General features: G+C 33.8%; 1 protein-coding gene across 1 annotated transcript in view; it reads right to left on the reverse strand.

Moving 5' to 3' along the window:
• The window catches only part of ADAMTSL1 (ADAMTS like 1), a 386,862-nt gene that overhangs the window by 309,466 nt on the left and 60,434 nt on the right, over window positions 1–16,962 (reverse strand). The window contains exon 3 of the mRNA XM_051987060.1: window positions 10,046–10,091. Within this exon, the coding sequence (XP_051843020.1) occupies window positions 10,046–10,091 (46 nt within the window). The remainder of the gene's footprint in view (window positions 1–10,045; window positions 10,092–16,962) is intronic.

The raw sequence follows: 16,962 nt of genomic DNA on the forward strand, positions 1-16,962 counted from the left end.
TTAATTTTTAAAATCTATAAAATACTATAAAAGTCCAAAATAGCATTATGAAAGAAAACTCCTGACAGTCAACTGAAAAATGAAGAGGAAAGAAAAGTTGAAGTTTTCAATATATGAGATGAAGGGGGAAGAAACAAATTTGGCTTGATATCTACTATTGAGCACTACAGATACAGCCAGCAGATCTACCATACCAATTATGCAAATAATTAAACAAATTACTTCTTTATTTTGTCTTTTTTTGTCATAAATGATAAAAAAAGGTAATCAAGAAATGGGAGATTGGCTTTCTTTTTTTCCTCACCAGAGTAGTTTGATATGATTAATAAAATCACAAAGTTAACAGAGATGCTAGCGTTTATCAATATCATAGTTCTGGATCTATTTGTAGATAGTTCTGTCACTCTCCATATGATAAAATTACAATATAACCTTAATCCTGAATCACTATGTAGGCCTGGGTTAGACATAACCCAGAGTGATGGTACATCAGATGTGTGCCCCAGTGCTTTATTGATATTTTTGCATTGTCAGAAGAAAGCAAGGAAGGTCCCCTTTTAGTAATGTCAGAAGAAATCAGGGAAGACCCCTAACATATTTGGTTGTCTATCACAATTTAATCTGAAGAATACAACCCCTCTATAAAATCTCTGACAAGAGATTAGCTATCTTCACACAGATATCTCTTTGCCTATCAAATTTTCTTCTACTCCTTTAAATTCCAACTCAAATGCCACCTTAGCCATCATTGGTTGTTAATAAGTTTACTATCCAGACCTCACATTTGAAATCCCTTCACAAGACATCTCTAGTTTCCTGTCCCAGACTTATTTCATATTTTTGTCTTTCATTTCTTCTGGAATCTAGCCAAAATGTCTCACTCCTTTCTAGAGCTCACCTTTCCATTTCCAGTTTTTATGCCTTTGCATGGATATTTCTCCACTCCTCACTTCCTAGATAATTTTAGCTTCTTTCAAGGCTCAACTCCATGCCATCTTCAATAAGAACTCTTTCCTGGTCACCTTAATTGTCAGTACTCTGACCCTTCTGAACTTACATTTATATGTATAGATGTTTATATATGTGTGTGTGTGTATCTATCTATATTTATATCTATATCTATATCTGTAGCTATATCTATATCTATATATCTGCCAACTCTCAGGTAGAAGACACTCTCCTAGAAAGCAGAGTTTCTTTTGTGACTTTGTTTTTATATCCCCACTTTTTTTTTACAGTGTCTTGAACCTAAGAAGTATTTAATAAATGCTTTTGAAATTGAATTGAATACTCCTTTGTAACTCTTTAATAAACAACATAAATTATTTTAATATAATGCATTTTTGTATGCTTTTTCTTATCACTCTACTAGACTTTAAGTTTCATGAGAGCAGGAATATACTATTATATAAATTGTATCTAAGTGCCTAATATAGTGTTTTGCTTAACAAATGCTTATATTTTTATTGCATGGGAAACATGCAGTTTCAAGAAGTAGCCCATGCCAGTGTAGGACAGTTCTTTATTAAGAAATATTTCCTTCTGTTGAGCCAAAATGTTTCAGTGTTTCTAGTTTTTGCATTAGAGGAATAAATAGAATAAATTTAATTCCTTCAAAAGTCAATTCAGCAATTATTTATTAAATGCCTACTGGAAATAGAATCCAATATTAGGCATTGAGATAAATATAAAGTTCAAATAAGACACAATCTTTATCTTCATGGAGGTTAAAACCTACTTGAGCAAAAAGCAACAGAGAAAGAGAACAATAATATATGTTATATGGTTGTAAGAGAGATGAAAAATAAATGAGTCTTCTTAAAGTCTTTTCCTCTCCAGGTTAAACATCCCTAGTTCCTATAACTAGTCATGCTTTTGGGGATCATCAACCATTCTGAATATCTTCTGTTAAGAAACTCTATCTATCTATCTATCTATCTCTATCCATCTATCCATCCATTCATCCATCCTATCTATCTACATTATGACATTATATATTACTTAAGGAAGTTTAAGAATTTTTCATTATTTATAAAATCATGTAATAACCAACAACTTTGTAGGAAAGAATTCAATTTTGAGTCCAAACCACTATCCAGCTGATCACGTGCATCTTTGTTGGCAACTACACAGAATATTTGATGGATATGACAAGTGTGATTGTCCTCATGGATCAATTTCTCTTTGTAGAGGTCTAAGATAAAGAAACATTGGTACTCTCATAGGCTTGACCACTCAGTATTTAGAAAAAAATACTACAAAATACTTCCTTACTTCCCTATCTCTTTGACAACATTTTTTACCATTTCTAATCTAATTTTGGGATGAATTAACAACAGCTGTGGCAAACCCCCATAAACTATGATGTGTATGAAAATGTGCTAACTGTGCCAAATTCAAAAGAGGATCCTTCGAGTTCTCCAATTACATGCCCCCAAGTTACAGCTCTATTTTGCATTCAGAAAGAAATATCCAGAGCCTATTTGCCTATTAAAATGGAGACAGGGAAATCAATGAATAAAGAGGATAAGTGAAATGGTTATAATATACCTTTCCTCTAGTTTTAGGGTAACTAAGACTTTTAAGGGAGCATTCTAGTCAACTGATATAAAGTCATAATTGCTTATAATTCTACAATCCTTACAATTTCATTCATTCATTGTTTGTCCTTTGTTCTTGAAAAGAACCATAGATGGAATTAGGAAAGTGATATCATGACTTGGAAGTGAATTGGATTTAAGTGAGGGAAGTTTGTGCAAAGTCACCAGCCTCACTTTCTCTTCCAATGACTTCTTGGTCTAATGGCAAGAAATAGATCAGAACAACTGGAAATGACTAGGACCCTTATAGTTTACAAAGAGAGAAAATATATTCCTGAAGTTTAACTTGATACAGTATACATACACCTCATCTTCACCTAGGCAGAGTGTAAATGCAGCACTCAGCAAGGATCCCATGGTAGATATGACTCAGAATTGTATGCTTTAAAAATGCTTTGTTTTGTCCTAATAGATTTTGTATGACAGGACATTTAGATTTCTAGGGGAAAACTCTTAGACTGCATTTCAACCAGTGCTAGAGTTTGAACTAAGTATGAACTAGTCATAGAACATACAAGGAAAAATATATTAAAAAGTATTTGGAAGAATTTTTAATTAATACCGAACACTAAAAGTTCCCCAAGTTGAGGATACATCTTAAAGGGTTCTGCAACAGCTTCATTTCCCCCCTCTTATGTCCTCTGAATATATAAAAGGTAGTGTAGAGAATTTAGGAATTAGGAGGAAATGTAGTCTAATAGGAAGAAAGTTCATTTTAGTAATTAAAATGTGCTCAATAGGATTGACAAATTAAAACACAGATAGTTGATAGCTAGCTAGCTAGATAGGAGAGAGAATTGTTTTCCATCCTTGCTTTTCACACTCCTAGGCTTGAACCAAATTTAAAATCTAAGTAGAGCCTTATAGGACAGAAAAGCTTGCTCTCAGACACTGTTGTGCCAGTGTCCAAAGGCTTAGATCTAATGAAATTATTTGGAAAAGATATTTCCTGTCAGTCTTCAAATATCAGATCTGGAACCAATACTGCAACATAAGTAAAATTCCAGTATTTTGGCTGACTGAATAATTATACAATGACACATGGAGAATACTGGCTTTAGCCACATTCTGTTAGCTTACTGCTGGAGAGAATAAAGTCAGCAAAGGGGGGAACGAGTGATGATGTGTACAACCTCTGGAAGCACCTAGAGGATGGTAAATTTGAAAGGGTTATGAAGGAAATTAACTAATGTTACCTACACAAAATTTGTTTCTCTTGTTTAAATCTTGTCCAAGAAAATAAACAAAAATTTTCTTTTGTCTTTTGTTTCATGTAGTCTAAAAACTGTTTGCTATGGGCTTGAAGTGATAGAAAACTGTAGGAGAGGTTGTAGGAAGTAAGAATGTATCTTCCTTTCTCCCCTACCCCAAACTAGACCCATTTCCTCCCAAATTTAGGTACTGAGCAACAAAACAAAACAATGACAACAACAAAACCTAAACCCAAACCAAATAAAAGCCAACAAGATGGAGAGACAACTGCAGATTGTTTCTAATCCAGTGCACAACAGATTCCAAGTAGGTAGGTAGACAGACAGATAGGCAATAACTCTTTCTGAAATGTAACTAAAGTTCATTGACCTTGAATATTGTTTAAAGGGGTCATATCCTACCATGCAGAGGTAGAATAGGAGCTCTAGCTTTTCAACTTGACATCTCAGTGAAATCCTGGAGTTCACACATTGGAAGTACTCCTTGAAACTACCATCTTTCACTCTGATTGGATGGCTCCTCCCAGTATCTTCATTTAAGGAAGGCACCCAAGATAGAGATAATTTCATTTTTCTTTAGGCTTTTTGCAGACTTTCTTTACCATTCTCCAGGACCAGGTACCTTTTCCTATCCATTCCCCTCTCCAAATACATCTTTTTATGTGCTATCTTCTGCCATTAGAATGTAAGGTCCTTGTGGATAGGGACTCTCTTTCTACTGTTATTTCTAGTCTGAGTTTTTAGTACAATATTTGATCTTAAACAAAAATGTTTCTTGACTAATAGAATGTTTGCCTTGGGTCCTTTCCTATAGTTTTGGTATAATGGAAGAGCATCTGACTGGGCCACAGGGAAACAAAGGTTATTTACTGATGACTTCAGTTACTGTTGATATGATATATGTTTAGACATCAGGATCATCTCATTGGCCCAAATTCTGCTACTAAAATAGCTTGAAAAAACTGTCTAAAAAGTATTTTCTGGGTGCCATGCTACTTTTTGATCATAAGCAGGTAGTAGCAATGAAATAGCTCCTGGTTTTCTACCAGAGAAACATGTGGACAGTTTGACCAAGCATACCAAACTGACATTATTTGTCAACAATCTATATATGGCACATGGAATTTCTCAATTTTAATACTTTTGCCTCAACACTGAGAAGTTTTACTCTATTAGTCCTTTCTACTGGTACCCAAATCATCTTTCTTTAGTTATGGAAGATCAAGAAGGAGAATTTGAAAGGAAAGGGTCAATGAAAGATCATTTTCATCTAAAAAATTTTAGGACATTAGGAAGTGATTAGGAAAGAACACAAATCAATAAAGAAAAAAATGAAAAGTCCAGTTATGAAAGTGCTATCCTGTCTTCTATCTCAGTCAAATTCCGCTCAGTATTTCAATTTATTCAGATGGTGTTAGGATCAAAAGGTTCTCAGAAGACTTCTAACCCTCTTCCTCATTTTACAAATTAAGAAACTGAGTCTCAGAGAAATGGATTGCACAGGATGAAAAAGAAAAAGATCCACAATCAGGGTAAAACTAAAACAAACACCAGAAAGTAAAGCCAAATCCAAGCAAAAGATAAAATCTGAGTGGACTAGACATTCAAGACCAGATGAACAATTCATGAGAATGATCAAATTTCAAAATCAGTGGACCGCAATCAAACAACAAGCATTTATTAAGTGCTCACTTCGTGCCAAGCATGGTTTTAAGCACTGGTGTTTTGTGCTAAGTGTTTGGCTTTCTTGACTGCATCCAAGGTTTACTGCCAGATATATCTTTTTGCTACTGAAACAATAGTGAGACCTATCTGCTAATCTTCATATCTCTTGAAAAAGTTCCAACTACCTCCTATATTGTGAGCTACTTCACAGAAATACAGAATATTATATCTAGAAGGGAACATAGAGCTCAGACTGAAAAACATGGCTGCTAGAAAATTAGGACACAGAATGTTAGATCAAGAAGGCAGCCTACAACAAAATTGTTGGTGTACAGAATGCCTTTAGAACATGAAACAGAGAAGGTCGTTCTTGGAAGAGATTTAAGAACATGTTACTTTTGTTGTTCTTTTTTTTTTTCCAGTCACATCTGTGACCTCATAGGGAGGTTTTCTTGGCAGTTACTGGAGTGCTTTACCATTTTCTTTCCAGTTCATTTTATAAGTGAGGAAACTGAGGCAAACATGTCCAGGGTCACATAGCTAGTAATTGTCTAAGGAAGGATTTGAATTAAGGAAGATTTATCTTCCTGACTTCAGGCCTGGCACTCTATCCATAGTACCACCAATCTACCTTTTAAGAATACTGAGGGAACAAATCATGGCAGAATTAGAAGGACTCTAAGTCTTCTTTTTTCATAGATCAGGACACGAAAGCACCACAGGAAAAGAGCTATTTACCTAGTGTAATCAATTTCACCCCAGTCCTCAGAGATAATACGATGTCCTGTCTTCTAATATAAACTACATCAGTGCAATATTTCATAGCACATTTCATTAGACATATGTCATGAGCCAAGTGCATGAGCAGTAGAATCTATAAAAGAAAAACTACTGATTGATAAGCTGTGTCAGACAAGAGTCTAGAAGAGTATAGAACAATCATGTTAGTACAGGAAATACTTGTGTCTTGTGTGTTTTGAAGTAACTAAGGCATTTAAAAAGGCTTGTAAATAATGGTGATGATTGGTGATAATATTTTTCATTTCTACAATATTTTAAAAAAACTTTTTTTCCAGATAATTTTCACATTTTCATCTCACTTTTCTCCTCAAAATATTCTTATGAAAATAGGTTGCCTAAAAGTCCTAGAGAGAAGAAAGAATATTGGACTTAGAATAAAAATATTTGAATTTGATTTCTGGCTTAGTCATTGAACTACATGACCTTGGGAAGTAATTTCACTTTCTCTAAGCCTCAGTTTCCTTATTGGTTAAGTGAAGAAAATAATACTCTGCTTCCCTCACATTTGTGATATATATTTCCTGTACCTCAAAACACTATAAAATGTGAATTGTTACTATTAAAATCCTTGTGTATTTGTCAAAAACTTTCTGAATTGGATGTTTCCTTAAAACCCCTCTTGTCCAAATTCATTCAGTGAAGGAATATGTTCTGCACCATCCTTGAGGGGGGATTATTTACTCAAAATACAGAGAGTTTACTTTTCCACAAGATATTTCATTCCCTGATTTGGAAATTCTAATTGTGAAGAAGCTTTCCATATATTTAGCCAAAAATCACCCTTTCTGTAATCCTCAAGCTTACTTTCCCCCTTTAGGACAATATAGAATGCCCACATCTTTTTCTAGAAGATAGTCCTTAAACTATTTGTAAGCAACTACTATGGCTCAATTCAGTTTTTTTGGTTTGTTTTCTCTTCCTAATATGACATGGTTATCTGTCATCCTGGGAACTATCCTCATAAGAAATAGTTTCTTGATGACCTTTGCAAGTGATCTTGTTCAACTTTACTTTTCTGGAATTTTTAAAATGAGCGGTAGACTGTCTCAGGAGAGAAGCTAAAAGAAATTGAATGGTTGAATCAAGAATTTTAGTCATAGTGTTGCTAGATAAATTCCATACACAATTTATGGAATCTGATCATCCATTCACTTAACACTGAACAGTTCAGGAAGGGAAGAAGTGGGTAGTAGAATGAGTAGAAGAAAAGAAAAGAGGAACAGATTTTGGGGAATATAAGAGTACAGGAAAGTAAGGCTTAAAAGGCACTCTGGGGCAATTTTCAGTTGCTCATAAGCAGGGGAAGTGAATTAAATGCTCTTAAGAAAATAAGACTGTCCTATATCTATTCCAAATCTGATATTTTTCACCACTTTCCAGATTCAAGCAACAAATCAGTAAATTAAAATTTCATTCGCTCTACTAATAATTCTTGAATGGCCAAATTCAAAACTGAATTCTGGTAAAGACTGACTCATTTAATTCACACAGGAACAATAGTTTTATCAAGAACTTCTTTCATTTATCTTTACACAGGCAGGAATAATACTCCCCAAGTTAAATATGCCTTCTAATTAAGTTTTGCAAAAACGAATGTAATTCTTCATCTATGAAAGAAATCCTCCTTACTTTTTCCTATAAAAATTATGAGACCTATTTCCTTAATATGAAATCATGTTATTGAACTTTAGTAACACTAAAGAAAGAAATAATAAAAGAGCCACATTAAATACCATATTTTTAGGAAGTCACTTTTAAAAGTTGACCTAATAAGAGTAGGGTCATAGTTCAGTTTCAGTTTAAACAAGTATTTAATGGTAGGATGCTTACCTGAAATATTCTAAATTATTCAACTGAAAAACTAGGATGTGACTATGAAAACAACCTTTCTGTTTTCTATTTTTTTTTAAATCTATCTATTTCACAAGAATATCTCATACGGTTTGTTTTGGCAACGTTGTTTCAAATTGTGGCCAAAAAAACCTCCAAAAAACAAAAAAAAAAAAGACAGAAAAGTTTCACTGCTATCATGAACAAGTTATTTGAAGACCTTAGGTTCTCATAAAAGATTCAATGTCTACTTTACAAATTGTAAAGATTTAATCCACACAGTGTAAATGGATTTAGGTACTATGAGATCCATCAGTCTACTTATTGAAATGAAAGTTCTTAGAAAGATTAAAGGGGAAAATGCACAGATTCTTCCTTTTAAAGGAAAGAATAGGCAGCTACTTGCCCTGGCTAGTTTACACGTTCACTTACCAGGAATTGAGAAGATGAAAGAGGTAGATGTTTTCTTGGTGGCCCTTTCCCAGTTGCTATCCTGAGAATCAGTAGGCTAAAAATAATTAACTTCAACAAGTATTTATTCTATGTGAAACATTGTGACAGTTATTGGAAATTAAAAGTCTAAAATAAAAGGAGTTCACATAGTAGTTTTGAAAAGCACAGAACTACATAGCCTTCAAGATGGAAGGAACCTCAGAGGCCATCCAATGAATCTTAATCACTTTTGGTTGAGGAAACTGAAGCACAAAGAAATTATGTGATTTGCCCAAAGTTGCCCATATAATATTTGAACCCAGATCCTTTGACCTCAGAACTGCTGTCCTTTTCACTATACCAGATATTCTTAATGAAGGCATGCTATATTTACAGAAAAAAAGCTACAAATGCAAAATTGTTATATAAAAGATTCAATAATCATTAATGAGCTATAGTATCTTTGATTCCAGAAAACTGTTTGTCTTGTTTCTGAATTTGATTCAATTTATATGTATGTATGAAACTAAAAAAAATACTCTTTCACTTATTCCTAACAATCCATCAAATGCCAGCACCAGTTTTGCTATGTGCTACTACAAGAGAATAGGCAAGAATAGTGAAAAGTGTTGGAGCTGGCTACCCACTTCCTTCTCCCTCCCCACCCCAAAGATGTATTTCCATTAACTAATAGTTCATTCACATTGCCCCAGGTAGATTCCTTCTCTTTTATGACTTCTTATACTATTTCACAAGACCTCTTAGTGAATGACAGAGCTGTGATTTATATTGGCAAAAAGTACAATGAATGTTCCCCTTCTTCTTCCACCTCTCTTCTATTCCCAAGCAGCAGGAATATTTCAGTTACAAAATCACCTAATCCAAGAATTTGAAGAAAGTCACTGATGTATTCTTGACTAATCTGTACCTAACCAAGACTCCCTTATACAACATCTCTAATTAATGGTCATTTTGCTTCTGATTGAAGCTCTCCAATGTTGGGATCTCCTGAGGTAATTTGTACTATTTTGGAGCAGCTCAAATCCTTGGATAATTATGTCTTATATGGAGCACAAATTTGTCTTTCTGTATCTTCTGTCCAATGTTCCTAGTTCTTTCTTCTGGGACCAAGGAGAATAAATTTGATCTTGTTTCTACTTGGAACTTCTTTAAATACTTGAAGACAGTATTTCTGATGCTCTGAAGCCTTCTCTTATTAAACATCCCTGATTTCTTCAAAGGGTCTTCTTAAAATATAGTTTTCAATTAGCATTCTGGTCAACTGATTAAAGATTTGCCTTGGAATATAGAGGGAAATGCTGGATTCTTAGTATTTTTTCTGGTTGGTTATTAGATAATTCATCTTTTACTATGCTTTTACTCTTACCTTACCATCAAAGTCTCCAAGAAACCCTTAAACCCTTAAACATCCTGCCTCCAAGAAACACTTAAAAAGATTTGGCAATTTTCATTAAGCACCATTACATTCATAGATCTCACACTTACCACATTGCTGCAGGTTCTATATCGAATATTACGTCCTTCACAGCTCCTATAGCAGGAAAAGGATAAATATTAGTAATTATGTGTGATCCAAACTATGGAATTTTATAGCTGAGACCTTATGTGATCAAAGTCCAGCTCATCTTATTAGTAATGAAACTGTGGTTCAACCCTTTCTCAAATACTTAGGATCTCTTTTTCCCTAACATACTAGACTTGCCAGTTCAGAGACTACTAACAAGTATTAAAATGATCCAATTTAAACTGGTGTTTATGGCTAAGGAATTCAGAGCTAGTGTGGAATAGTGAGAAGAGGAACCATTATCTAACTGTTCCATTTTATCTTCTGATTGTTAAGTTGTAAATTTTGAAATTTGAATCTGTTAAATTTTTCATTGGCTTCAGAGTCTTAGCATTAATTTTGTATACAAAGGAATTATTTTATCTTTCATATAATTGCATTCATTGACCCTTTTTCAATTGCTAGCACCTTTGGTGAGCATTTACATATTTTTGGATAATAGATTATAACTACATGCACCATTAAGGATCAAAATATTTAATCCCTGCTCAGCAATGGCCATTTGCCATAATGTTTGCTAGATACAATGTCCAACAACTAGCACATGATAATGATCAGAAAATTATTAAAATGTGCCTGTAAATGTACCATTCTATTGAGAAATTAGTGGTTATTTAGTTGAAAGCTGGTGTCCTCATTACAGGGTGTTAATTCAGCAATATAGCATATGTTGAGAATGGCAAAGATCTATTCATTGGACTATGGGCTACAGAGATTATCTTCAAGTTTTCTAGCAATGAGAAAAGCATAAAATAATGCAGATGAACTTTACTATTTCAAAATTCAGTAATAAAATAATAAAGCTGGTAAAAGAAAAGAGGGCTCTTGTTTAACATGAGCTTCCTATTTAACTAATAATTAAACTCTAGAATTTAGTTAAACCTATTTATAAAAAAAATGAGGGATTCCTATATAGATAGGTTGCATGTAGCAAAGACTTTTCTTAATTCTTGTCTTAATTTTTTATTTAAAAAGATATCAATATTTATTGGTGAAATTTCCATGTCTTGATTGGCTAACATAATAGATTTGCCATTTTACAAAAGACTGATTTTGTTAAAATGGAATGAAAATGTCACTCAAATTAACAATGACTATTCTAAAATGAGGACTGAACTCTGGCCAAGTCTCAAGTATTACATTAAAAGAATTATTGATTTATCTGGGGCACAAAAGACTCATCTGAGAATTAAATGGCGAAAATCATTTATTTTTACACTTCATTAATATAAAGCAGTTGAATAGTTTCCTTTACATTTAAACAAAATAAAATTCACCTTTGGGAATGAAAACAAACACTGGAAATCTGAACCTTCAAATTATATTGGAGTTATTATGGATCATTCATAACAGGGGATCTAAATAATGCCTTCTCTCACATAACTATATAATTGTGATAGGGAAGGTGTTTCCTGGTGTAAATATATAGAAAAAGAAACTGAGAAGCTCAGCTAAGATTATATCTAAATTGATTATATCTAAAATGAAAGTTTTGATGAAAATTCATTACTTTATCATATCATCTTTCCCTGGTAGCAAGTATTTAATCCCAACCAATTCCCTCTCAAAAAAAGGGAAATATCCCTTTCACATGTCTTGTGTCACTCTTTAAGCGAACGTCATAGTGCATGACACTTAGAGCTGACGAAAGCTAGAGGCACAAATCCTTTGTCCCTCATTAACACAGAACAAACTGTACCACTTCTTTCACTTCTTCAAATCCTGATGTTATCTCAGTTTCAATTATTAAAACTCACCAACCTTAGAACAGATAAATTACCATGGAAAATTTAAAGTTCTTTTTTCCAAGCACCACTGATTGGTTGGCTTTTGTTCCTCTACCCCACCCCCCATTCATATTGTCTAATTTTTTAAAAGGGAGAGGATGACTCATGTTTAGCTCTTATTGTGAATAAACAAACTCTCTTTGATAATTCAAGTACCTTAGGCTCCTTCTACTAATACATTTTTTTTCCTTGCTGAAAGAGTAGCTTCTCTGTGAACAAATGCATCCTTCTAAAGGTCTAGCCAGACCTACCCCTAGTAAGGGGACAAGGGACTGTGTAACATAAAACCAGAGCTGCTCTCCAGAACATTCCCATTTGTATTCAGCTCCTATAAAGATCCAGACTCTTACCTTTACTATAAAAAACCAGAGGAGTGTTAAGTAAAAACAGGTTACTGCTCTGGATTGCTCTTGATTTTCAAATATGGGATCATGAGCAAAGAATTTTGAAATAGGAGAGTCCATCTGCTTATATATGTTTTTCCTTCGCATCCCCCCCCCAAAAAAAAAACCTTTTAGTCATTCAAAAGGAAAAATGAGCACTTTATGAGAGAATAGACATAAAACCATCTTAGATATTCAAGCCAGAAGGACCCCAGGACTCTTAGACTATTGGTCCTAAAATGACCGTGGATTAAATAAGACAAGCAAATTTACAGCCAGAGCAGGGATTTCATATAGCTTTTGAGTAACTATTTTTTCTTTATCTATCCATACAAGTTTTTGAATTTTTAGCAGATTTATGCAGCCAGGTTGACCTAAGAAACTACTTATAATGCTCCCACATTTCTGAGGTCTTCCCAAAAATATTAGGAAGACCTGAGAATCTGAGAATCAGCAAACACCTCCTATCTATGGGATTTGCTGATTAGGATTGTTTTCATTTTTCATAAGCCAAAACATTAACATAGTATTTTTTTAAGTTCTTACTGTTATATTGTCATTAAAAACAAAATTTCACAACACAGAAGTGAATATAAATGTGGGGGGGCATAGATATGCTTAGTCTGGTTATCTCAGAAAAGTTCATTATTATTCATTTAACTGAACAAGCATTTAATGTCTACTTTGTGTCAAGAGCTAAGTATTGAGGATATAAACATATAAATGAAACAGTTTCTTTAAAGATTCACATTTTATCATGGGAAACAATGTAGAAAGTTAAAAACAAAATATATACAAATTAATTATCAGGGAAGGGAACTAGTAACTAAAAGTGGGGATAGTATTCCTCCAGGAAGGGGCACCTGATCTGAGTTTTGAAGGAGGTAGTCCTTAATTATTCTTCAGCTGTGGACCATAAGAAGTCTATTCATTGGAGTTCTATTAAGCCTTGATATTTTTCAAATATAAAGGACAACAATTACATAAAGATAATATGTGCATGCACAAGGGTCGATATTTAATTTGTGGAAGATAGTTTGTTTAGGAGGCAGTTTTGTCAAATGTTATTTCTACATCCCTTTTGCTTTTACAAGTCTATAATTGGGGCAGCTAGATGGCACAGTATATAAAATATCAGATCTAGAGTCAGGAAAACTCATCTTCTTGAATTTAAATCTGCATTCACATACTCACTAGCTATATGACTTTGGGCAAGTTACTTAACTCTATTTGACTCAATTCTTTAAATGAGCTGGAGAAGGAAATGGCAAACCATATCTTTTGCCAAGAAAATCCTGGTGTGAATCATGAAGAGTCAGACATGACTAAGAGAAATATATCAAGACCAGTACTTGCCTTTCTCTCTAAATTCCATTTTTTAATTGAAGTTTTTTTTTTTTAATTTACAAAGCATATGCAAGGATAATTTTTTTCAATATTGAACTTTGAAAAACCTTGTGTTCCAATTCCCCCCCTGCTTCCTCCCATCCTCTCCCCTAGATGGCATGTAATCCAATATATGTTAAACATGGTAAAATATATATGTTAAATCCAAAATAGGCACACATATTTATACAATTATCTTACTGCATAAGAAATATCAGATCAAAAAGTAAAAAAAAAAGAGAGAAAAAGAAAATAAAATTCAAGCAAACCATAACAAAAAGAATGAAAATGCTGTATTGTGATCTACCCTCAGTCCCCACAGTCCTCTCTCTAGGTGTAGATGGCTCTCTTCATCACAAAATCATTGGAACAGGCCTGAATCATCTCATTGTTGAGACTTTCATCAGACTTGATCATCATATAATCTTGTTCTTGCCATGTATAATGATCTCCTAGTTCTTCTCATGTCACTTAGTATCAGTTCATGTAATCTCTCCAGCCCTCTCTGAAATCATCCTGCAGATCATTTCTCATAGAGCAATTAATATTCCATAACATTCATATACCATAATTTATTCAGCCATTCTCCAACTGATGGACATCCACTCAGTTTTTAGTTTCTTGCCACTACAAAAAGGGCTGCCACAAACATTTTGGCACATGTGGGTGCCTTTCTCTTCTTTAAGATCTCTTTGAGATACAGATCCAGTAGTGACACAGTTGGATCAAAGAATATGTGCAGTTTGATAGCCCTTTGGGCAAAGTTCCAAATTGCTCTCCACAATAGTTGGATCTGTTCACAATTCCACCAAGATACATTCCATTTTCTGCAAGCATACTTGTGTGAAACAGGCCCTTTCTACTCATCTGTGATACATTGTGTTCCCCCTGCCTTTTTTTCCAAACATTAAGAAAATATTGCTTAGATGAAATCTTCCTCATCTCAGATAAACCTGATGCCAAGTATCCTATATCAGTAGTAAATTCTATTCTCCTTCCCTCTAAAATTCTGAGGACTACTCTTTTTTAGAATCTCTGCCATACTAGAGAATGTATTCATATTTTTAACACTTCTTGAAATGTTTTGCACCTGTACCCAGTTAAGTACTTTGTTATGAATATATGATAACTTTGATTATTGAATTGTCTCTTTGAGAATAATCTGTTCCAAATACTATTAACTATATCTATAAAATTTCTGGGGCTTAGTGTGTAAAGTGAATTTTATATTTTATTCCAAGATTTTTTTTTACCTACCAATGATTTACCATTCATTTTCAATCAATCAGGCTAATAATTGTTAACAGGGTGCTATATCATATCCAAATCATGACAATTCTTATGACAGCTAGAGGGTAGTGGAATACTTGACTTGGGATAAGTAATCCTGGGAATCAAATTTTGGTTCTGACTCTTCAGCAATGTAACTGTGGACAATTCATTGAATCTCTGAGCCTCATCTGTAAAATGGACATGATAATAACCATATTAGCCACCTCATAGGATTATCATGAGGAAAATGATTTTTAATTATTAAAATATTTGCAGTTATTGTTATTAAATCAAATATCCTCTCAATGTACATGCCCACCAAAACAACTGAAAATTAGGTATAAAATTAGAAATGGGTACCAGTCCCTACTTTGGTTTCATTCCAAATAGAATAATTTTCAAAAATGTATACAAAACATATCTTTCACTCAAACATTCAGTCAAAAAGTCCCATAATCCCATTGCAGGATTCCTACGTGTTCTCTACTGCCTCTTTAGTATGTGAGATATCACGTGACTCAAATAGATTAGTGCTAGGGGAGAAATTTATTTTTTTCTTGGTAGATAGATATGCAAGCCAAACTATTATGACAACTTGATAAATGTATCTTTTGAAAATGCTTTCTGTTGTAATAGCATAACAAACAACAAGAAGGCAAAATGCCAAACATCATCAATCAATGTGGGAACTGGCTGGAAAAAAAACCCCCACAATCACAGTGTCACAGTGAATCTTTGAATTTGCCAGAGGTCCAAACGTTGGCTAATAAGCCAAGAAAGAATCAGGCTTATAGATTGAGTTTCAAAGCAGTTTAAGCCAACTTCTGGGGCAAAGTGGTGATGCTTAAAACACTGAGCCACAAGTAGTAAGTTGCTCTAAAAAGTTTATTTCTTTATCATTAAATAAAACTTATGTGACCTCATTTGGAAGTCTCAATACTTCTATGAGATGTGATTTTTTTATTATAAAGTTGATCTGAATACTATGCTCCCCAAGAAATACTTATTTACTAATACTGCAATTGTCTCATACTTTGAACTTCAAGGCTACACCTGATGCAATTAGGTATGATGGGGATGGGATGAGTTGAGGGGGCGATTTTTAGAATATGCTTTTTCTGATCTTGGTAGAGGCATTACAAGCAGGAAGTAAAACAGGATTTCTTATATTCAGACAATACTTATTAGTAGCTAGACCCTGGCCCTGGTAAATTGGCCATGTTTTTATTTATAGGAAAAAAGCATATGCTGTCACAGTGTCTGATACATAGTGGGCATTAAATATATAATTACTTGATTCTCTTAATATTCAGCTTTTTAAATTGTGGTTTGTGACCCAAGGTGGGGTCTTGTAACTGAATGTGGAGTTGTGAATTTATGATTTATTATCAGCAAATGTTTGATTTGTATACCTATTTTATATGCCTATATACATGGAATCATGTAAAAATTTCTCAGGTGAAAAGGGGTCACAGAAAAGTTCAAGAAGCCCTGTTCTAATACTTCTATGAACTTTAGTGTGTTTTATTGGCCTTTGTAAACCTTCAGTATGATCTAAATATGAAGAGACATATCTCTTCATCCCTTTGGATGACATATTTTACACCACCTCTCCTAAGGTGATAATAACATTGTGTAAGATTATTTCTCAATGGTAGATTTTGCAGCATAAGCAGAGCTACTAAATCTTGCAGAAAGAAGATAAGTTGCTTCTTAGCTGTATGTAGTCATTTTTTCCAAACAATTATGGCTTTACACTCCTTGGCCTGTCTTAAAAGGAAAATTTGCTGCAAAAGTGAAGTCTTCACAAATAGGAGATAAAACCATAAAAAAGAGGAGATAGTTTACTATAATCACAAGCAAAAAAGGCAAGACACATGTGATTTTTGTAAAGTGTATGCCAGAATTCCGTTGGAGCCAAAACCTGCTCCGATTATATAATCACGGGCAACGAGAATTTATTGAGCATCTAGATTGGGTTCTTAGGTGCTCTGGGGAATAGAGAAGTAA

The sequence above is a fragment of the Antechinus flavipes genome, chromosome 1, assembly GCF_016432865.1.
Source record: "Antechinus flavipes isolate AdamAnt ecotype Samford, QLD, Australia chromosome 1, AdamAnt_v2, whole genome shotgun sequence".
Taxonomy (NCBI): Eukaryota; Metazoa; Chordata; class Mammalia; order Dasyuromorphia; family Dasyuridae; genus Antechinus; species Antechinus flavipes.